At 44.3% G+C, this 22,002-nt stretch overlaps 2 protein-coding genes across 2 annotated transcripts; one reads left to right on the forward strand and one right to left on the reverse strand.

Moving 5' to 3' along the window:
* Positions 1-377: 377 nt before the first annotated feature.
* Positions 378-7,593, forward strand: elp3 (elongator acetyltransferase complex subunit 3). The gene is made up of 15 exons (XM_067241551.1): positions 378-503; positions 778-877; positions 1,019-1,157; positions 1,339-1,409; positions 1,535-1,598; positions 1,848-1,916; positions 2,033-2,187; positions 3,464-3,625; positions 4,058-4,184; positions 5,744-5,937; positions 6,070-6,160; positions 6,318-6,383; positions 6,521-6,748; positions 6,937-7,018; positions 7,108-7,593. The coding sequence occupies exons 1-15, from the start codon at positions 482-484 to the stop codon at positions 7,197-7,199; spliced, it is 1,662 nt and encodes a 553-aa protein (XP_067097652.1). The 5' UTR covers positions 378-481; the 3' UTR covers positions 7,200-7,593.
* A 2,394-nt stretch (positions 7,594-9,987) lies between these two features.
* Positions 9,988-12,730, reverse strand: si:ch211-63o20.7 (Serine/threonine-protein kinase pdik1l-B-like). The gene is made up of 3 exons (XM_067242140.1): positions 11,963-12,730; positions 11,550-11,775; positions 9,988-10,468 (listed from the first exon to the last, which is right to left on the reverse strand). The coding sequence occupies exons 1-3, from the start codon at positions 12,728-12,730 to the stop codon at positions 10,215-10,217; spliced, it is 1,248 nt and encodes a 415-aa protein (XP_067098241.1). The 3' UTR covers positions 9,988-10,214.
* Positions 12,731-22,002: the final 9,272 nt, after the last annotated feature.

Raw genomic sequence — 22,002 nt, forward strand, 5'->3', positions numbered from 1 at the left:
TAGAGATCACTGAAGTCACCTGAAACCTTGGCAAAATCAGATTAGGTCGGATTTACCGGTTGCGCAAATGTTACATACACTGAAATGCTAAAACAAATGTATCAAAAATAGTTTGTAAAAATTGCATGCTATGGTCTTTTTAATTTGGGCAAAAATTATAATTACGATGAGGCGGCTTTATTTAAAATATAATAAATAAATAAAAAACATTTTTTAATGAAACATCATACAGTCTTCTGTACTCATAACATATATGTATAGACGTATTTATATTTTATTGTCATCATTATTACTACAACTAGCCCTTAACCAGCATATTGGTGCGTTCACGTTACTTTGCGACAGTTTAAAGCAGCACACGGCAAAGTTAGAACGTGCTGATGTGTTTACAAAATTTACAGAGGTCTCGCCTTCCCAAGCAAATATAGACCTTTTGATATCCAAGATTTTGTGAATTTCGGGTTTCAACTCACTCGTTAGCATGGGGAAGCCAAAGAAGAAGAGTAAGTGTGAAACTTGCTTCCCAATGTTAGAAAATGTATCGGACTTCCAGCTACTTAGCTTGGCAGCTAGCTCGACTAGCTAACTTTAGCTGTCCAAGAACAGCTTTTGCATACGTTTGAGTTGGTTGGCTTTCTAGACATCTAGCTAGAGCTAGATACCTACCCAGATACCCACCCTTGATACAACAGTGACTGCCATGATGCCCTATTAATGTTTGTGCTACACTGTGAGTGTCGTGATTTTGCTCTAACTGGCTCCATAACTTGTCCACAGGTGATCTCAGCCGAGCAGAACTGATGATGATGACCATAGCCGATGTCATCAAGCAGCTAGTTGAGGCGCACGAGGAGGGAAAGGATATTAACCTCAACAAGTAAACTCTCCTATACAACTAGTACTCAGTCCCCTGACATTGAAACATCCCTGCGTATCAGTAGTAATCCACTGGATCGATATATTGTCAACAAGCTCTACGATTGACGTTAATTTCGTATGTTGTTTTACTCGTCAACAGAGTCAAGACTAAAACTTCAGCCAAGTACGGCTTGTCTTCCCAGCCTCGACTGGTGGACATCATTGCAGCCGTGCCACCTACCTATCGACGAGCCCTAGTACCCAAGCTCAAGGCCAAACCCATCCGAACTGCCAGTGGGGTGAGTGTGTGTTGTACCTGTATTAAGTATTCACTGCCAGCTCCCTCAAGTAATCAGCTCAATTCTTATAGGTCATATGTGTCTGTGTGACTGGTATTCCCGAGTTACATTGGAGGTAGATTTTCAGTATGTGTATTGACCAAAGCTTAACTTGGTTTGTATATGTGTGTTATGTGTACAGATAGCAGTAGTCGCTGTGATGTGCAAACCCCATCGTTGCCCTCACATCAGCTTCACAGGAAACATCTGTGTGTGAGTACCTGTCTGTCTCCAGTTAGGACTATAACAGTCCTAAGAAATGAGCCTTGCACAGTACATTGACATGCATCATCATCACATGTTTAATGTGTTCAGTTTATAATCTTCTGCCCTGACAGCTATTGTCCTGGTGGGCCCGATTCTGACTTTGAGTACTCAACACAGTCTTACACTGGCTATGAGGTAGGCAATTATTGTAACTTTTTATATTCATTAGTAACATCTCATCTATATCACATATATTTTTCTGGGAGTTTTTCCTTGTCTTCCTTGAGGGTTTAGGTTGTTTGAGGGGCAGTTCTATGGGCGTATGTGAAGCCCTCTGTGACATTGCTTGTAAAAAGGGCTATACAAATACATTTTTATTAGATTTTTTTTATTTGATTTGCTCTCGTCAAATGTTGGTAAGACCAACTGATCTTGCACTTTCAGCCAACGTCTATGAGAGCCATCAGGGCTCGTTATGATCCCTACCTCCAGACCAGACATCGCGTGGACCAGGTCGGTGTCACTTCCTCCACACCCTTTACTGCTCGCCAGTCACATCCCCTCAGGTCCTCCTCGTGTGTGGAGTTCAGAGGTGACTCTTCTTCTGTCTCTGCGTGTCGTCTGTTCAGCTGAAGCAGCTGGGCCACAGCGTGGACAAGGTGGAGTTCATCGTGATGGGCGGGACCTTCATGGCGCTGGCAGAGGAGTACAGAGATTACTTCATCAGGAACCTCCATGACGCCCTGTCAGGCCACACCTCCAACAATGTTGCCGAAGCTGTCAGGTACCCAACACCCCCTGGCCCCTACCTCATACCCTAACCCAACACCCCTACCCCTCACACTAACCCTAACCCCTACCTCATACCCTAACCCAACACCCCTACCCCTCACACTAACCCTGACTCACACCACACTGCTCCCTCATTTACCTTACACCTACACTGTCACCTCCTAATTTTACTCCTCCCCATAAGAGAATCAGAATTCGGTTTATTCGCCATGTATGTGACACAAACACAGAATTTACTGTGGCAGGAAGGTGCAAACAATAAACATATACAGATCTTAAATTAAGTAAAAAGTACACTAATAACTAATTCTAAGAACTAAACAATTAAAAAATAAAGCAATATATAATAAAATATTAGATGAAGTTTCATAAGGTACTTAGACAGCTGAGTCTGACTGGCAGAAAAGAGAACATTGTTCTGTATCCGAGGAGGAGTCCTGTCTGCCTCCACCAGGGGGAGCTCTGCCATCACACATCCCCTTAGAGCTGCCGTGTCGGATGAACATGTCGTCGGTTGGATGTTAAATCTATCGGCTGGATGTGTCAGCTGGATGTTGTCGGTGGAGCTGCATGGTGATGTGACAGAAGACAGCTGGCTGAACGTCATCTTATGGAACACATTCAGTCTGGACCCAGAGGGCTGATTCTGATTGTTTGTCAACTATTTACTCCCACCACTGATAAGACATATTGGAAACGAGTGAGCGCGTGTGGAGGGGGCGCCCAGGATTACTTAGCCACTGGCGCTGTCAGCGGGTTGGTTAAGATGACACGATTACAGTAATTGTTTGACTGCTAATCAGCCAGAGGGAGGAATGGTGTTCAATCTCAGGAGAAGCCCTTATCTCTGCTGTGTGTGTGTGTGTGTGTGTGTGTGCCACAGCAAGTATATCTCTGATTCTCCTCACGTCTGCGTTTGTCTGATGAGAAAGTGTGTAACAGGGATAACCATTTCAGGTAATAGCCTTTTTATTGACTAATTTCAGCCAATCTGATTGTTCTCTGCGGAGCATAAACGCCTGTGATTGACTTAAATCCGTCGGCGAACCATGAGAAAAGATGTTTGACGCCATCAGAAGAGGTTGCAGGAATGAGAGGCTCATACAGAGCGGCTGCGATGGTCATCAGGCCGGTGTGATTGGGGAACATGGCGACAAAGGCTGCGGTTGTGTAGGGGTGTGCGTGTGTGTGTGTGGGCGGCGGGGGGGGGGGGTACGTGCTTGGTGGGCAAGTGAAGTTTTGCGCAGTCATGCCTCATCTCTTTGCAGGTACTCTGAGCGCAGCAACACCAAGTGTGTGGGCATCACCATAGAGACGCGCCCTGACTACTGTCTGAAGAGGCACCTGAGCGACATGCTGGGCTACGGCTGCACCCGTCTGGAGATCGGCGTCCAGAGCGTCTATGAAGACGTGGCGCGGGACACCAACAGGTCTGTCCGCCAAGTAAACAGAGCCCAGGGGCATGATGGGATTGATAATAATAATGAACTTACCGGACCCTTTCATCCAAAGCGATGTACGAGATTTAAACCTGGGACTTCTTGATCTGCAAGCAAATGCTTAGCAATTGGGCTTTACCCATCCCGATTAAAGAAAAATAGAGGGATGAGTAATAAAACAGTTACATTTGACATTTTATTAATGTAGAATATGCTTTTATCCAAAGCTACATACAAATAGTGCTGTCCCTTATATCCAAAAATATCCAAAATAGTGAAGTTAGAAAAATTTCAATCTGCAGTATTTTTCATTTAGCAGATGCTTTCATCCAAAACCAGCACTACATATGTGGGGGATTTGAACCTGGGACCTCTTAATTTGTGTAAAAACTCTCTAACCACTGATCTTGTGTGTTATCTCAGAGGACACACGGTTAGGGCGGTGTGTGAGTCCTTTCACCAGGCCAAAGATGCAGGGTTCAAAGTGGTGGCTCACATGATGCCCGACCTTCCCAATGTCGGCATGGAGAGAGACATTGAGCAGTTCATTGTGAGTATCCACACTCAGAACACGCCTTTACACACCCAGAACAAACCTCGACACACTCAAACTAAACCTTTAGACACTGAACTAAACCTTAGGCACTCAGACCAAACCTTTACACATTCAGACCAAACAAGAACTGTGTCTGATCAGAGGGAAGCTGGTCATTCCTATTCTCATCAGAAGTTAAATATCAGACTGAGCTTTTACATTTTGTCCATAAAAGTTTAGACACCAAGCCTGATTTTAAAGTTTATGACTCCGATAGGAAAATAACTCTGCAGTGATCCATCCACCCCTCAGGATGGGAGAGACCATCACTTTTAATGACCACCGGCTAATTGCTTGATCATAATGACTAGAATATAAATGAAGATTAGGGGGGGGGGGGGGGGGGAGTGTGTGTGGGCCGTATGTTTGTGAGTCGAGTGTGTGGGCCCTGTGTGTGTGTGAGAGAGAGAGTGTGAGTGAATGAGACTGCAGCATGTCCGTGTGTGCAGATTTCTTTATAGCCTCTAACTGTGGGCTGTGGACTGCGGTGACGCATGGCCTCACATTACAGAACCCAGGTCCATTATGAATGTGAAATGAATAGAACCTTGTTAGTGAGCCGAGGCAGCCTGTGGTGCTGTTAGATACATTCTAGTCTGCTTGGAGTTTGAATATCAAACTTCAACATTATAACTGGTACAGATTTCTCGCACACCACGACCGGAGGTGATGTTGGGTTCAGTGCAGACCCCAACATTGCTCTGTGTGTGTGTGTGTGTATGAGGTAGTACGCGATGGAAAGCATGATACCAAGAGTCTTAGAGGACCAGAGGAGTAAAGTATTCACCCCCAGAGTTTCAACAAATGTCTGTCTCTCCTGTCGTGGCCCACCCCCCCACCCCACTTCCTTGTTCAGGGAGCTCCTGTTCTTATCAGTGTTAGAAACACTGCCACCACCCCCTGCCCTCCCTTTCTCCCCAAACCCTTCCTCTCCCCTCCCTCTCCCCCTACCTGAGGTGTGGGAGGACAGGTGGTGCTTTCTCTCGCTCTCGCCCTCTCTCTCTCGCTCTCTCTCTCGCTCTCGCCCTCTCTCTCTCGCCCTCTCTCTCTCGCCCTCTCTCTCTCTCGCCCTCTCTCTCTCTCTCTCTGTGTGTGTCAGAGCACGACAGCAGGGGCTGCCTCCCCAGCATCAGGCCTCACATCAGCCAGGCAGGCAGCCACGATAATGGAATCCTATTACAGTCCCAGCCAGCCAATCAGCTCCACAGCTGCACTAGCGGACTTATCTGTCTCCGTGCAGCCGCATCCAAACCAGACAGGACATGCTTAATGGGACCGGGGGGGCTAGGGGGAGACGAGGGGCCGCGTTTGCTGCAGAGCGACATTGTCGCTCTTGACTCATCATCGCTATCAGATCTGGTTCCCTCCCTCCACCTCTCTCTCTCTACAGGCACTACCACTTTCCACCTCTCTTGCTCTCCATCATCAATCTCGCTCTCTTTCTCTCTCTCGCTGAAGCGTTGAGGTCACCACTTCAGGAGTCCTTTAGTGACCTCCCCTCCCTCCCTCTCCAGGAGTTCTTTGAGAATCCGGCCTTCAGGCCCGACGGGCTGAAGCTGTACCCCACGCTGGTGATCCGAGGCACGGGTCTGTACGAGCTGTGGAAGACTGGCCGCTACAAGAGCTACTCCCCCAGTGGCCTGGTGGACTTGGTGGCCCGCATCCTGGCTCTGGTGCCCCCCTGGACCAGGGTGTACCGCGTGCAGAGGTGGGACGAACCACACAGAGCTGCTGGATTGCTTTTTTTCCATCACATTGTGTGATAACAGAACTCTGCTTCGACCTACTTGGTTTTGTTTTTCACCTGTGTGGTAAAGAGGGTGTTTTGTGTGGATTTCAGGGACATACCAATGCCCCTGGTGAGCTCAGGGGTGGAGCACGGTAATCTGAGAGAGCTGGCTCTGGCCAGGATGAAGGACATGGGCACGGAGGTGATGCATGCATATTTCTATATATATTAATACAGACACCTAAATATGCACACGCATACACTCACACAAACATAAATACACACACACACACACAGAGAAGACGAGGAATGGGCCAGCCTTGTTTTTCTAAACCCAGTCCTGTGTGTTTTCTTTGTAGTGTCGAGATGTGAGAACAAGAGAAGTTGGCATCCAGGAGATCCACCACAAACTGCGACCGTACCAGGTAGCCCTTCAGAGAACACAACGTTGACATGGAAACAAGTTGGGCTAGCAACTAGGAGATGGATGAATAAAAAAAGATTGAGAGATATTAAGTGTCCAGGTAGAGCTGGTGAACAGAGAGATCACCTGTGTTTCCAGGTAGAGCTGGTGAGGAGAGATTACGTGGCCAATGGAGGCTGGGAGACGTTCCTGTCGTACGAGGATCCCGAGCAGGACATTCTGATTGGTCTGCTGCGTCTGCGCCGCTGCTCTGCCCAATCGTTCCGTCCGGAGCTCAAAGGGGGCGTGTCCATCGTGCGTGAACTGCACGTCTATGGCAGCGTGGTTCCTGTTAGTAGCAGAGACCCTAGCAAGTTCCAGCACCAGGTACACACACACACACTTACACAGCCTGTGATGGCATTTCCAACGTAATCACAATAACGTAATTTAGCAGACGCTTTCATCCAAAGCTATGTACAGGGGGAACCTGCGACTTCTTGATCTGCATTCAAATTCTCTACGATTGAACTTAACCCAACAGTGTTGTTGTGGCTTGTTTACTCCCTGTGAAGGGCTTTGGGATGATGCTGATGGAGGAGGCAGAGAGGATAGCTAGAGAAGAGCATGGCTCTGGGAAACTAGCTGTCATCTCCGGTACGTTTTCAGTTACTCCTAAAAAAACACCTAGTATTCGAAACATTCTGGAATGTTATTCCATAACGTGCCCCCCCTTCCCCCCCCAGGTGTAGGAACTAGGAACTACTATAGGAAGATGGGCTATGAGCTGGAGGGACCGTATATGGTGAAACACCTGGATGCACCCTGTATGGACTGAGGACAATAACCTCCAGTATCCAATTCTACCACCTTTTCTCCTGGATTCAACAGCGAAACATATTTTTATTTATTAAGACGTTACTAATTTCAATCAGTTTATTACAGAAAGTATAAAAGTTAAGGTGGAGGGTTGACAACAGTGTGCTTGTAGGTCTTTTTTGTTCAGTTTTGGTGCTGGAAGAAAAGTGGTCTGTTTATCTTCATGATGTTATATAATCATGTTCACAGTCAGATCAGAGAAACCCCTTATGAATTAACTCTCATTACTGGTTGGCAATGTCTGAACGAATTGTGGGAGAAATCTAACTCGCCGTTTTATAATCACACTCTTTTGTTTTCTTTTATAGGACAGGAAATGAAAGGATAGTTACATAAATTGCTTTTTAAAACCAGTTTAATCCTTTGTCCTCATTTTGTGTGTGTATTTGCTTGTTTTCAACATGGGTTACTTTTTCCCAAAGTTGCTTTTCAGATCAGGACTGACTCGTTTATCAGGATTTCAAACAGTTTTTGTTTTTATAAAATAAAGTATTTTAAAGAGAAAATATGTAAACTGCACCAGCTCTCTCTCTGGACAATCATTAGAGAAACAGAGAATCTGTCATCAGAGAAACTGCCATCATCGACATGGCAGAGGTTGATATGTGATTCGTTCCAGAGGCTCATGGGGTCTGAGCCTTGTCACACACTCTGGATGATTGTCCTCTGATGGTTTCTTGCTGGCTCATTTGACAAAGCCATTCCAATTATATCTCTATCGGCGACCCATCGAATGAGCAATCACTGAGTGTTGCTGGACCACCGGTAAAGAGGTTTGTCATGTGAGAAATGACCAAGAGTAAACCAGTGAATCTTCACCATGGGCCTGCCTCATCCCAGACGAGTGACTAAGACGGGCCAGTGACACGGAACATAATTTCCGGGTTGCAGTAAGCGTGATGTGGCTTCGGTGGGAGTCTGTTACAACGAGGATGCAGTGAGCAATGAACCAATATCGTTTTGTCTTTTCTCCTCGCTCGCTCACCATATCAGTGTTGAAATCTGAAATGACTTTCCTGGTGTCCGTAAGTCTTCCTTGAGTTGTTTTTGTGCTGCACCTGCAGTTGAAAATCAACAGAACTCTGTGGAGTGATGGGTTAGCCACTAAAAGAAACTGCAGATGAACAGCAACCAAATGCACTTTTGGAAATACGAATGAATTGAAAAGCATGAATGATATATTAGCACTACCAGACAGACGATCACATTCCAAGTTAGTTTATTAAACCGGTCTTAAAGCACCAATACATTGTCTCCGGTCATGGCTGTCGGAGGAAGATGGACGCGAGACTGGCTGAGGGAAGACTGAGTCCATCTAAGCCAGGGGTGTCAAACCCTGGTCCTCGAGGGCCGCTGTCCTGCATGTTTTAGAGGTTTCCCTGCTCTAACACACCTGATTCAATTAAATGGGTTGTTTCGAATCAGGTGTGTTGGAGCAGGGAAACCTCTAAAACATGCAGGCCCTTGAGGACCAGGGTTTGACACCCCTGATCTAAGCGTTTTACGAGTCACCAGAGCGTGAGGGAAAGGTCAGGAATCCCTCACGCTCACAGGAGAAACGCCACAGATCTGGAGATCAGGTTCAAACCTCATTGGCTCCATCTCATTCTGCTGCAAGCCAGCACCCTTCCTGCAAGCCACCACCCTTAATGCAAGCCAGCACCATTCCTGATAGCCAGCACCCTTCCTGGTCTGGCTCTTTGCCTTCCCTCATCTTCGCTCTTGTGTCGCCTCAGAGGTGACTGATGGCTTCTGCCATTACATTAATAACAGTGTATTGAAGGTTACGACCACCACATTCCTCTGGCATGATGTCTTAGGACTGTGAACTGACAGGTGGCCCAAATCTGTGTTCAGTTGGTAAAGTGTACCTGCGGGTATGAAAAATGGTTTTCTAATCCAGCAGTTGCTTATGTTTTTTGTTAATTACAGTCAGCTTTCCTCGTATGGTCTGTTGCTGGCCAAGACCGATGTTCAGTAATAAAAGATCTGGTCTCATACCGGATGTATGATCCAAACCAATTGAAATTGGTAAGTTTAATTTCCTGTGGAAGATGGATGGCCTTTTTTAAAGCACACACATAAAACAGAAGTGTAAAACACTATTTCTAGGAGGGTGTTGCACAAACAAAAACAACAGAAGTTTTATCTGTAATGAGAAAATGGTTGGAGTTGGGGAATTACATACAGTTAGGTCCATAAATATTTGGCCAAATATTTATGGACCTAACTATACATCCGCGATATCTTAAAATTATTGTTGCAGTGTTTGTCAGCAGAATTAGATGCAACTACAGCATTGATGAAAGACCATGAAGCACTGTTTGACTGGGTTGACAGATCCAGTTATTGGTTGCTCAGCAACTGACTGCAACAACAAAAAATAAAAAACATCCAAATTCCCATTTATAGACTATCCTTTATCAACACTGACATCCTGGAAATTATTCTGGGGAAATCTCACCTTCCAACTATATAGATATAATACAGCTATCCTGAATATCCCAGTTCAATGAAACGACAGATTATAATCAGTCCTGACAGGAGCAGCTAATAATCCATAAATATGCATTTATTGCTTAGCAATACTGGGTAACGTTACAGAATATTGAAAAGAAAAAAAACATTAAGTGGTTAACTTCAGTTGCCACAATTATTCAAGTAGTATCCATGATGAAGTACTAAACAATATTATTGAAATATTTTGTACAATTCAGAGCAACTATGAATCAAAATCTATTGCTATAAATATCACCAAAGTCAATTGATAGTTAGTGGAAAAATTCCCATTCCAGACAAAACTCAATGCAAGGCTTCAAGCAGCAGGGATAAACATTCAATTTCTGTAGGTGCCTTACACACTGAATAATCCGTTACATCAAGATTTGAGGATATTCAAGTCACTGTCACTGCAGAGAGATACTGTCTCAATCTCCATAACAGGAAGCTCATATTAAAGCAAAACACCTTCAAGTCATCCAGGACCGTGACAGTTGGTTCCCTCGCTCAGAGCAGAGCAGATCCTGCCTTCCAGCTGTGCGGCCCTGGGCCTGGCGTCAGGGTCTGAGGCTAGCATGTCCCGGAGCAGCGCGCACACGGCCTGGCCAGGAGGGGGCGGTAGAGGGGGAGCACGGCGGGCCTTCAGGGGGATACACAGCTGGAGATCTGGGTTCTCGCTCAGGGCTTCCCCAAGCGGCATCAGCCAGCGGCCCTTACACACATAGGCACCTGGGAGGGAAGAGGGAGCCACGTGTTGGTGACTAGAATTCATCTTCACTGTGTGCTAACAACTGTTGTTAGCACACAGTTGTAGTGAGCGTTGAGAGGATGGTGTGGGAGACAACCAGGAGGCAAGGTTAACCGCTTTTACTTTGACAAAGTCAGACTTTTGACATTTCTGCACACCTTGTGCTCCCTCCCACCCCCTCTCTCTCGTACTGAACAGACAAAAGAAATAGAGCGTTGTCTGAATGGAGGGGAGGGAAAGAGAGGGAATGGATAATTGGAGGTAGACTAATGGCCTGCTTTAACCAGCTGTGAAGTCTCCCACCTGGACTCACGCACAGCTGTGGGGGAAGAGACAAACAATGAGCTCCCAAGTCTCGTCATGTCTTCTAATCCTGCAGCCTCTAATACCCCCAGCCGACCCCTACTGCTCTGGCAGCTCTTCCCATCCAGGTGGGGAGGATTAGCCTGGCAAACCATCGCTGGATCGCTCCGCCCAATAGCATCATCCTCCGTGGATGAGTTAGGGAGCCAACAACAGAGCAGGACAATATAAAAGGCAGGACAGATTACCAGGCGAGGAGGAGATGAGCTGATCAGGGAGTCGAGCAGTGATATTTCCCCTCAGATGCGTCATCACCTGACGCAAAACGGGGGAGCAACAACTGGACAGACTGCTGGGAGGTATTAGGTAGAACTTTGCGACTGCAAATAGGCTAGCTGTAATCGCCACGGTGTTTCTGACTCACCAATAGCAAAAACGCTTTCCTCATCTCCCATTGCTATGACTTATCTTTCATCATAGTACACAGACAATTGCCCGGCTAGGCGTTTGCCTCATGCAAACCTTATTGAGGGGATGTTTTCATTTAGCAGACACTTTCCAAAGTGTCTGCTGCTTTGTCAGTGAACTCACGAACTTTTTTTTGCAGTATGAAAAAACAAACACAACCAAACTTGTAAACTCTTCATGGGGCCCCAAATTCTTAGAGGCACCCCTGGCTATACCCCTCCCCAACCCATATGACCGTTTCTGTCATTATCATTAGCCCTGAGCAGAAGGTACCCTCTCACGGTGGCTCACCCAGCTGTTCCTGCATAGATCCTTCCTCCAGGAAGGTGATCCTCTCCAGGACGGCCCAGAACATCACCCCCAGGGAGAAGATGTCTGCCTGGGATGTGTAGCTGAGCCCGCCCCATACCTCTGGAGCCATGTAGAAGTCCGAGCCGCAGGTGGAGGAGAAGTGCTGCCTGGTCAGGTCACACTTGGCCTGCCCCACACTCATCTTACTCAGGCCAAAGTCTGCCACCTGGGGAAGGACACATGAAAACGAAAAATAGGGACATAATGATGAAATGAAACGTCAAAGAGTGAAAACTCAAGGTTTTATGTTGTTTATAAGATCAACTTCTATGAAACCCTTTGAGACATTCCTTATTAAAAAGAGCTATACGAATAAACCGTGATTGGATTTGAAGTTGGACTTGGCTGCCTACCTTGACGACGGGTCCAGCAGGCGTGAGGTGGACCAGCACGTTGTCAGGCTTCAGGTCCCGGTGTGTGATGTGCAGGCCGTGCAGGAAGGCCACGGCGCTGCCAAGCTGCTGCACCATGCTGTGGTTCAGCTCAGGGTCTGGGGCTCCAGAGAGGAGATACTGGTTCAGGTCTCCACCGTCACAATACTCCATCACCAGCCAGAGGGCTGCGCAGCGTCTAAGACCACTAGCCTCCTCCTCCTCAGGAGCCGGTCTCTTCCTGGGCCTGAAGAGCTCTGTGTTAGTCCTGTCCAGAAGCTTCGGTCTGGATGAGTATGAATGAGTCCTGTCCTGCCTGGATCTAGCGAAGCAGGTGTCAGTCCTGTCATGAAGTTGGGGCCTTGAGCGGTCAGAGTGGCTTGTTCTCCGCTGTGTTTTTGATCGTGAGAAGGGCGAGTGTTCCCTCTCCTGGGTCCTAGAGCCTCCAGCCACGCTTCCCTTCAGGGCACTTTCCACCAGCTCCAGGGGCAGCTGGCCAGGCTTTAGCGGCTGCAGGGTTTTGGGCCCAGTCTGCAGAAGGCAGCCGTGCAGAGCAATAACGTTTGGGTGGTTCTTAGCCGTGGCTCTCATGGCCCACAGCTCCTGTAGGTACAGCTCAATGCCCTCTGGGCTTCTGCACGGAAGACGCTTTATGGCAACACATTGTCCAGTTTTGGAGACGTGGCCCTCGAAGACTACTCCATAGCTGCCACGTCCCACCTCTCTCTCCAGAGTGTACAGCTCCTCCATCTTCACTCCCCTCTCTTTTAGGAAGGTAGCTAGCTAGCTATCTCAACTTGTGTTTAGAGATTCCTGCCTTGAAGTCAGTGTATTTGAATGGTGATATATGGGGTAGCTGGAAAGAAGCATGAAAAGAGGACACGTTTCTGAAGAGAGATTGTTTCGTACCTTGCTAAACCAATATTGTTTGCTATTGTATCACTAACCTGAAGAACTAGCTAACATCAGTCTTAACTAAAGAAAAATAGGGGGGACGTTTAGTTTGACTAGTTAAATCAATCCTACCTGGTTAACGACAGCTACAGTTAACTACAGTACCTAGATTTACATTTATTTTTCTTAAATACTGTAACTGAAATCCCAAACTGTAGTCTACAGTACAACCCTAACGTTTTTAAAGACAAACGGCTTACTGTAGTTAGGTTACTGTACAACGAATTTAAAAGCGACAGCAAAGACAAACACAGGTTGAACGCCTTGTTTCAAATTCTCTGGAAACCATGCAGATACAGTACAATTACTGTACCGGTCTACAGTAGTGCTTACTAGTAGGCTAGCTCTAGCTAATCCATAGTAGTTTGCCTGACTCTGGCTATAGAGCTAGCTAGCAATCGGTATACTCAAGACAAGACATAAAACGCTTTCTTTCAAAAAGAACAATCTACAAACGTACCCATGAAATTGCAGGTATCCGCGAGTAAAAAAGTAATTAGTTAGTGCTAACTTTTGTAGCTACCGTTTGGATGTCAAATCAAAACAAAAAAGTATCACTTCCGTTTTCTTGGACATTCGCGCTCTGAGCCAAACGTGCAAAGTGATTGGTTGCAACATGACGTTAGTTTGCCTTGATTGGCCTATAAAGCATGTCTCGCTTAATTCGAACAGACCATTAGGTACGTTCGACTTCATGCGGTGCCTGCGTCGCCTGCGGCCGCCTGCAGCCCGGCTGACTTGAAGCAGCCAATGGCATTCTCAGCTTCAAGGCATCCGGCTGCAGCCGGCTGTCGGCGCCGCTGGCGCTGCATGAAGTCGAAGTACCTCATATCATTTTAAATAAACATTTTCAACGCAGAAGTATTTCCGCTGGGTTTCGTTCGTGCATTATTTATGTTCGATCATTAAGAAATATGCAATATATGAGCAATATATATATAGGCCAACCTGTGTTTCACATGGCTATGATACAAAAAATATTAAACATAATTACTGCAAATCCACTGATAAGAGAAGATTGGTGACCCATCATTCAGAAAACATATCAGGAGTTTACCACACTTCCCTGTAGATCTAAATCTAAGTGATTAATTATGACAATCTGTCCTAGAGTGCTATATGAATAATTCAAGAATCAAATACAGTTATGCATCTATCATACTGGTGTGGACATACTAGGGCTATAGCCTGTACTACACAGGGCTGCCAACTTGAGATTGGGTAGCACCTAAGGCGCAGGTGGGGACACCTTACTTACTGTTTACAACGTTAGCTTGGCTACGTGAGATATACAATGTGTGGCGTGAGAGCGTGAGAAATGGTTGAAATGCGTGTGTCACAGGGCGAAACCGTGAGAGTTGGCAACTCTGCTACAGTAAAGGCAATCATACCCATAATCGTCTACAAAATACAGCAACAGTCACAGATAACAGGAGTTATTCTGTCTTTTAAAGAGAACTTTCTGCTTCTATGATAACTTGGTTCCAATTTTCACAGCTGAAGAATCAATGTTATCAAATTGTCTTTTGATAGTAAATGTTCTTATTTCAATCAATTTTCAATTTGGTAAGTTGAAATAGAAAGGGGGGGGGGGGGAGAAGGAAAATTGGACTTGCACAAGTATGAGAACATAAACAAGGCACACCACTGGGCTAGACAGAAACGTTTTCTCATACTTTGGTATGATTCACCTCTCATGTATTCCAGTCAAAATAAGAAAAATCACTGGAGTACATAGATTTCACAGAACGTTACCACACTGAGGAAACTACAATGAGGAGGCCAGACTATACAGTCACATTTTTGTTCTGCACAAAAACCTGAAATGTTCATGTTCAAATTGTCACAGTATGACTACTGTAGTATGTCAGGGTTTATCTGTTGTTTTCACTGTATAGAACGGTGGCTTTGTGCAATAGGAAATCTACTGAGCCCCCTCCTCCCCATGCTATACCCCTTCCATGCATCATTGCTCATTTTATAATGTGCATACGGGAAGTCCTCATGGTCATTGCCCCCCCCCCCTCCCCCACACACATACACACACACTTACCCACCCAACCCAGGTTTACAGTTAACAGAGCAATTAACTGTGTAGTTATCATCGACGTCATTTGCTGATCACAGATAACTTGAAATGAGCGTGTGTCTTTCTGAGATAGTAGAGACTGGACCTGGACACAATGACTCAGTGTGTCACCGTGACGACAGATGACACACAGCATATGTGTGTGTGAGAGAGAGAGTGAGAGAGAGAGAGAGAGAGAGAGAGAGAGAGAGAGAGAGAGAGAGAGAGAGAGAAAGAGAGAGAGAGAGAGAGAGAGGGATGGGGGTAGAGACAGAAAGAGACTGGGGTAGAGAAAGAGAGAGACGGGGGTAGAGAAAGAGAGAGAAAGAGAAGTAAAGCTCTTATCTGAGAGCCTGAATCATGAATATTGTTCATTACCAGAAGGAGATGGAGTCAGTCACGCTTGGCTTGTTTTTATCTATCAGGAAATGCCCTCCATTCTATAACCATATCTCATTCCCTTTGACAGATACCTGCATACAGACAGTGCATAATACAGTCTTATTGATATCAATACAAAATACCCACAAGTGTGTTGGAGGATATAGGGGCCCAAGATTAAATATCTCACCTAGAGCAGTCAGAGCACTGAAGACTTAAAAGATTCTGATATGAATTACAATGTTAATTACCACTGTGTTTTTGACTGACTGATATTTCTGTGGGCTTGGCCGTGCTTTATTTGCTAATTATGAAGTCTACAAACAAGGGCCCTTTTAATTATTTCACTGATTGAGGTCAAAGCCTCTCATTTAATTCTGAATCGTTCTGTCTTCAGGCCAGCAAAAAACAAACAAGTTGTCATCCAGTGTTTAATTGAATACTGGTCTTGAACTTTTCTGTCACCAGCCTTTCCCATCTTTAAGCAGGAAGTTGAATGATGTGATTGTAAATCAAAGTCCTTAGCTGTCCAGTTTGTTTTACTATCCCTGTGCATGTTTATTTGACATATTCATATATTGCATTTAAAGCACTATAGAATTAACTAGCATCAAATCTGAATAAATAAAACAAGTATTTTACACAAACAGTAATTTGATAACTTCGTCTATAAACTAAATATTCACATTTTTACCTGACTTTTTTTTGTGTGTGGGGGGGGGGGGGGGGTCTGTGATTATTTTCTATTATTAATTTAATGACTTTGAACCCAAATTAATAACAGGTTCAGTGTTGAAATTGTCCTGACAGGTGCCATAAAGCAGGGCAGAGATGCCCTCAATGATTCCTGTTGTATACGCTCTGTTAGTTTTCACTGCTGAGGAAGACAGTAAAACTCGGAGCTGGCAGGGAGGGAGATGAGCTGTGACATTGGGGAGTTTGTGTCACTGAGTATAGAAAGTATAGAAAGCTGTAGAAGAAGAAGAATGTTGGTCATGATTAGATATTGGATCATACATTTTAAAGATTTTTTTTTCTTCATTGTCTTGTATTTTTCCATTTTAGTCGATACGATTGTCTATTGGAAAAATGCAGCATTCTGTCTCAAATCACTTGATGGAGAATACAGTTGGTTAAACCGACAAGGACTTGAGTATGTTATAGATTATTAGCGTTTTGGATATTTTTATTTGATGTCGCCGCTTCTTTTTAAAAAGCAATTACAAATTTGAATGAGTGTTTATTAGTGCTAATCCTTGTTTGGCATGATACAGAAGATCAAAGCTGGGTTATGAATAGATGTTTTCAACACAACACCAGTAAACGATCCGGGGGTTGTGATTATCCTAAAACGGTGTCCAAACAGTCTGGGCTTGCAGCCCCGCAAGAGAGAAAACATCCTCTGACATAAGTGATAAGAACAGGCCGGTTTGTGTCTCATGTTGTCACAGTGACAGGCTTCAAGAGCACCTCAGTGTGTACGTGACAGATGGAGCATGGTGGCACCAGGTGAGTTTGACCTTCTGCATCACAGAGAGCACCCGGACCAACCCTCCCACCTGTAGGTGAAGGGCTAATAGATAACCCCTGTCCACAGAGCAGAAGATATCACTGACAGGCTTCTGGAGTCCTTATCTGGAGTCCTCAGCCTAGAACCTCGGCTCCCGCTCTGTGTGACGGTCTGGAATACAAAAGAGGGGATACGACTTCACTCGGTGTCAGACCTTGCAGGAAAGAGTCAGGTGGCTGAGCGGTGAGGGAGTCGGACTAGTAATCCGAAGGTTGCCAGTTCGATTCCCGGTCATGCCAACTGACGTTGTGTCCTTGGGCAAGGCACTTCACCCTACTTTCCTCGGGGGAATGTCCCTGTACTTACTGTAAGTCGCTCTGGATAAGAGCGTCTGCTAAATGACTAAAAAGCGGTCAGAGGGATAGTTTGAGCTTATACAGCTCACTCATAAGTAAATATTGATCCTCATCTCAGCAATCATCTCCACCCACAAGGCTGCCGCCACCACTGAATTACAACAAAACACATCTGCCATTATCTTCATGACGATGATGATGAATATGATTATCATGGTCATTATTTCAATTATCCTTTGTCATCATCAATGCAAATGGTTCTCTATCCCACTCTCTCTCTCTTTTTATACTCTCTCTGTCACTCTCTCTATCTCTCTAATTCACAAATGACTGAGCTTCTGAACGTCTTGCAACTCTGTTGAAGAGGCAACCATTACACCAGAGTCCACTGAGATCTCTGTGTGCCCAGGGGCAGACTTTGTTATTCATCCACAACAAGCTGCATGATTCAGACTGTCCTAGGTTCACCTTGGTGTATCATTTTGGAAGGAGTTGCGGAAGTTCATCGATCACAGATTGATTGTTAGGGAGATTGTGTTTCGACAATTTTTCAAAATAGTTTTCATTTGCCCGTCCTGACCTTAGTTGTGGCTTTGCTTGTGAGTTTGAAGGAAACCTTAGACATCCATCCTTTACTTTGCAACTTGGACTTTGAAGTGGATCACTGCGGTGTATTTTTAGACGCATTAGTTTCTTCTTGGAAATACAAAAGAAATGACGGAGGAAGGACCTCCTTCGTCAGCGAGCATCGTAGAGCGTGTCTTTCCACCTTGTGCGTAACAGGGTGGACGCCACCCCCGCCCCCTCCCAGAAGAAGGAGAGGAGCCGGGGGGGGGGGGCTGGGAGGAGGCAGGGACTGAGCTAGGGGAAGGGGAGTGTCGTTATAAGAAGCCAGGGATGAAGAAGGAGCATTCATTCAGTAGTTGAAACTCCCAACGAAAAGGATAGAACACTGCAGCACCTAAGCGAGACTAACACTTTGTCACCAAGTCACAAACACAGGTAAGAAAGAAGATGTGGTCACCTGCCTTTCTTCCTTTTTTTTCATTCTGAGTGTATCTACCTCTTTGTGTGACTATACAGGACTTGTGCTTCTGTGCATGTGCAGTGTGTTTACAGGAAGGGGGAAGAGAATAAGGCTATACCTATCACACTTAACAGATACTAAGCTGACGTTACAGTGAGAACATGCTTTTCTTTCATTGATAACTTGAGCTCTAACAGCAGGGTTATTTAACACAGGTTGCTGTAGTTGAACGAGTATCTCATTCCCACGTTTGTTCACGTTCAGTTGCTTGTTTGGGTTATCGCTGTGGGAACTTGGTGTGTGACTTCTTCAGTCCATGTTTGTGGCTGAGGCAATGGCTTCTCGTTGACAGTGTTTGTCTGGCTTTTCTTCTTCTCTTTAACATTCTGGTTTCTTTCCATCTTTCCATGAGTCAGCGCTGAGTCCCCTGGCCCATGCCTTCATCATGTTGTCCTTATGTCCCCATAGCACCAGCTCCACTAACACCTTAATTAACAGGTTGAGAATCACAACCTGTACACACTCCCTTATCAGTACTGCGGACTAAATGGTTATGAATTGGTTCACTCCGGTGACAATTAATGTAGTGTTCTCCTACTATTTGATCAATATTTATTTCCGCTCTTTGTGGTGTACTTGGTACACTGAAGTTGAAAATAGATGTTAAGATATTAAACTGGTGGGTTAAATGACAGAAATGTCCTTTTTCATCTATCAAGCCGTTTCTAGAAAAATCCAGGGGTTAGACTAAATCTCGTGAAAGGCATCAAAATGTGTTTTGTCATTCTGTTGTAGAATTTTATAAGGGGTTTATAAAAATAATATTTCTTTGACCAGGAATTTTAATTACTTTTAAATTGACGTGGGGAGTTTAATCTGAATTGTTTTTTAGTTTTATGGATTTTCACCACTAGTTTTCTCTCACCTCACTATATGTGTGTGCTTAATCCTGGACCTACTGCATCAGTGTTCTCAGTCCCACTACATTATCATAAGCACTTCATAATTGTCATGATTTTAAAGAAGATAATAGTAAAAAGTTAATTATAGAAATAATAATTACATTCAATACATACATACAATTACATTCCTTCTTATCAGACATAAACCCAGAGATGATTAATAGCTGCTATTCATATTGAATCAAGTTCATTATTAGACTATTGTGAATCATATTTTTTAAAACACATTTAGTCTGCATTAGAACTTCACACCTGCTCTCCTTGTGTTCTGGGAGCTCACCACAACCATTATGACCTCACTGTGTCTGCAGGAGAACCCTTGGAGGCATTCACTTTAGAAATGATCCCTCAATTATAATCTCAAACTCACTGAATAGATTTTTTTTTTGTAAGAAGCTATTAGGTACATAACCCATTATTTTAATTGGTTACAACAGTCTGGTCTTGTTTGGGATTGTATATTCCTAAATGACTTTCTGAAACATGACTGAACCCATAAACCGTATAATGGATTTACCAGAATACTCCTTTCTGTATACTTGTAGTGTTTATAAGAGAACAAATGTTCCATTGTCAAAGTCACTTATTGCTTTAGATGGGTTTATTGAAGGACCAGTGTCTCTGAAAGAAGGACTCCAATAAGAACATAGAGTTTCAGCCTCTGTTGTACATCACATCAGATACTGTGTGCATCTGCGTCGTGACCAGGCACTGCTGAGAATTTGGGGTCTCATGAAGAGAATTGCAATTTGGACCCCTCCCCATTTTCATTATGTTTTTTCACTTAACACATTTGAATTCCAAGCTTTTCAAGGGCCCTTCCCCCATTGTGGCCCTGGGTAGTCAGTCCCACTTCCCCCGATCCCACTTCGACGCCCCTGGTTATGACAGATTATTATACATTTTCATGTTATATTTTACACTTCACCTGTTGTCCTCTACCAGTTTTCCATTGTGTGTCGTGTCACTCCAGCTGGTGGCTTCAACACAGTTAAGTACATCTCATTCTCTGTGTGACCAACAGACAGAGCAGGTGTCAGCTCAGTTAAAAAGACAGCGAGGAGACAATGACAGTGCAATGATCTTCCGTCATCCTGTAATTGCTTCTGCACTGCCCCATCTTGGGTAAGATGTAGGCAGTGTACAGGAGAGTACAGATCAGAGAAGATTAGATTATATATATATATATAAATTGTCTGTTATTCACAGAAATAAGTATTTGAGTACAACAAGTGCATCTTTAAAAAGTGGGACATGACAGAAGAGAAATTGTACACACATGCACATATACTTTAGGTGTCATACAAAATTACATACAGCTGCAGTATACTCACTTGGTGGGGGCCTTTCTTGACAGAAAGATAATAATCCCACTTTTTTTACTGCCACCTTCCTCGCCCCGTGTCCCAAACACACGTTAACAAGGACCAGTCACACCAGCCTGTAGTCCTCTCCCCACTCTCTTCTCAGTTTGTTCCTGTAACACAAAACTATTGAATTATATTTTATATATATTACATTCAATTGAACAAATTGTTATCCTAAAGAAAATAAAAGTAATGAGTCGATGGCCTTGAGTTTGTCTTTGGAACAGTTGTGACATCATTGTTGTTTTGCCCACAGAAGCTCCATGAAGCCTGTGATTTTCATTCAGAACGTGATCGGAAAATGAGTGTTGGCACAGATGAATGCCTTTCTCGAGGCAGTAAATGTGTTTATGGAAGCAAAGGGTGAAAATGAATTTTTCTGATGATGCACTCAATTAATTGGATAGACTATAATAACAACAACAAAAATTGGGCCGAAATGCCGACTCCATGGGAAGGACCACATGCAGAACATCAAAGATTTATATTGCTTTCTCTGAAGATCTGAGAGAGAGAGCCTTAGAGGAAAGGAAAAGTAGACAGAGAGGTAGCATTATATAATTAAAGAGGAGATGTAGTAAGAGAGAGTTAGCATTAGAAACAAAGAGAAAGTAAAGGGAGAGAGAGAGGCAATGAGAGGTAAAGAAAGTGGTAGAAAAAAAAAAAAAAACACTTAATTTCACAATTTGTATTAATGCCTATAGCACTCCTTTTCAATTACTAGATACTAGATTGTTCATGCTACCACTTGCTACCAGACATAATGCAACAATAACGTCATCTCAACTACAATATTGCGTCATTCTAAAGTTAGGACACTGCAACAATAACAACCGTTGCATTATATTTCAAGCAAAAAATGTGTAAAAAAATAAAATAAAAATATTTTGTGTGTGTGTAATTCTAAAGTCAGGACACTGCAACAATAACAACAGTTACATTATGTCTCAAGTACAGTACTGGGGAAAAGCTACAGTATGTCTGAGATGGAACCAGCATCATGACCAGGTGTGTCCAGGCTATAACAGGATAAGAATAAGCTGTGTGTCTGAAGCCCACAGCAGATAGAATGGAGGCTGGTGATAAAATCAAGATGCTGATTCCATTATGGAGGAGGGGGGACAGATAAACAGATTCTATGAGATTAGGCATTTCAGATTTGCTCCTGAAGAACCAAAGGGCAATTGCAAAGTCAGGCACACACACACACACACACACACACACACACACACACACACACACACACACACACACACACACACTGACAACATACACACACACATTGATGACACACACACACATATAATCTTTCTGCATGTCTGAGCGTAATAGTACACACCTGGCTGACAAGTGTTTTGGAAAATTGAAGCAAGCTAATGAAAATGGGCGATGGTCCT

The sequence above is a fragment of the Osmerus mordax genome, chromosome 8 (genome assembly GCF_038355195.1).
Source record: "Osmerus mordax isolate fOsmMor3 chromosome 8, fOsmMor3.pri, whole genome shotgun sequence".
Classification (NCBI taxonomy): domain Eukaryota; kingdom Metazoa; phylum Chordata; class Actinopteri; order Osmeriformes; family Osmeridae; genus Osmerus; species Osmerus mordax.

What these genes read in the sequence shown, in the direction of transcription:
- elp3 (XM_067241551.1), top strand. Translation starts at nt 482, where the DNA reads ATGGGGAAGCCAAAGAAGAAGA. An exon ending in AAGGATATTAACCTCAACAA is followed by an intron (nt 878 to 1,018) that starts GTAAACTCTCCT and finishes ACTCGTCAACAG; the next exon opens with AGTCAAGACTAAAACTTCAG. An exon ending in CTAGCAAGTTCCAGCACCAG is followed by an intron (nt 6,749 to 6,936) that starts GTACACACACAC and finishes CTCCCTGTGAAG; the next exon opens with GGCTTTGGGATGATGCTGAT.
- si:ch211-63o20.7 (XM_067242140.1), bottom strand. Translation starts at nt 12,730, where the DNA reads ATGGAGGAGCTGTACACTCTGGAGAGAGAGGTGGGACGTGGCAGCTAT. An exon ending in CTGCTGGACCCGTCGTCAAG is followed by an intron (nt 11,776 to 11,962) that starts GTAGGCAGCCAA and finishes GTCCTTCCCCAG; the next exon opens with GTGGCAGACTTTGGCCTGAG. An exon ending in ATCTATGCAGGAACAGCTGG is followed by an intron (nt 10,469 to 11,549) that starts GTGAGCCACCGT and finishes CTTCCCTCCCAG; the next exon opens with GTGCCTATGTGTGTAAGGGC.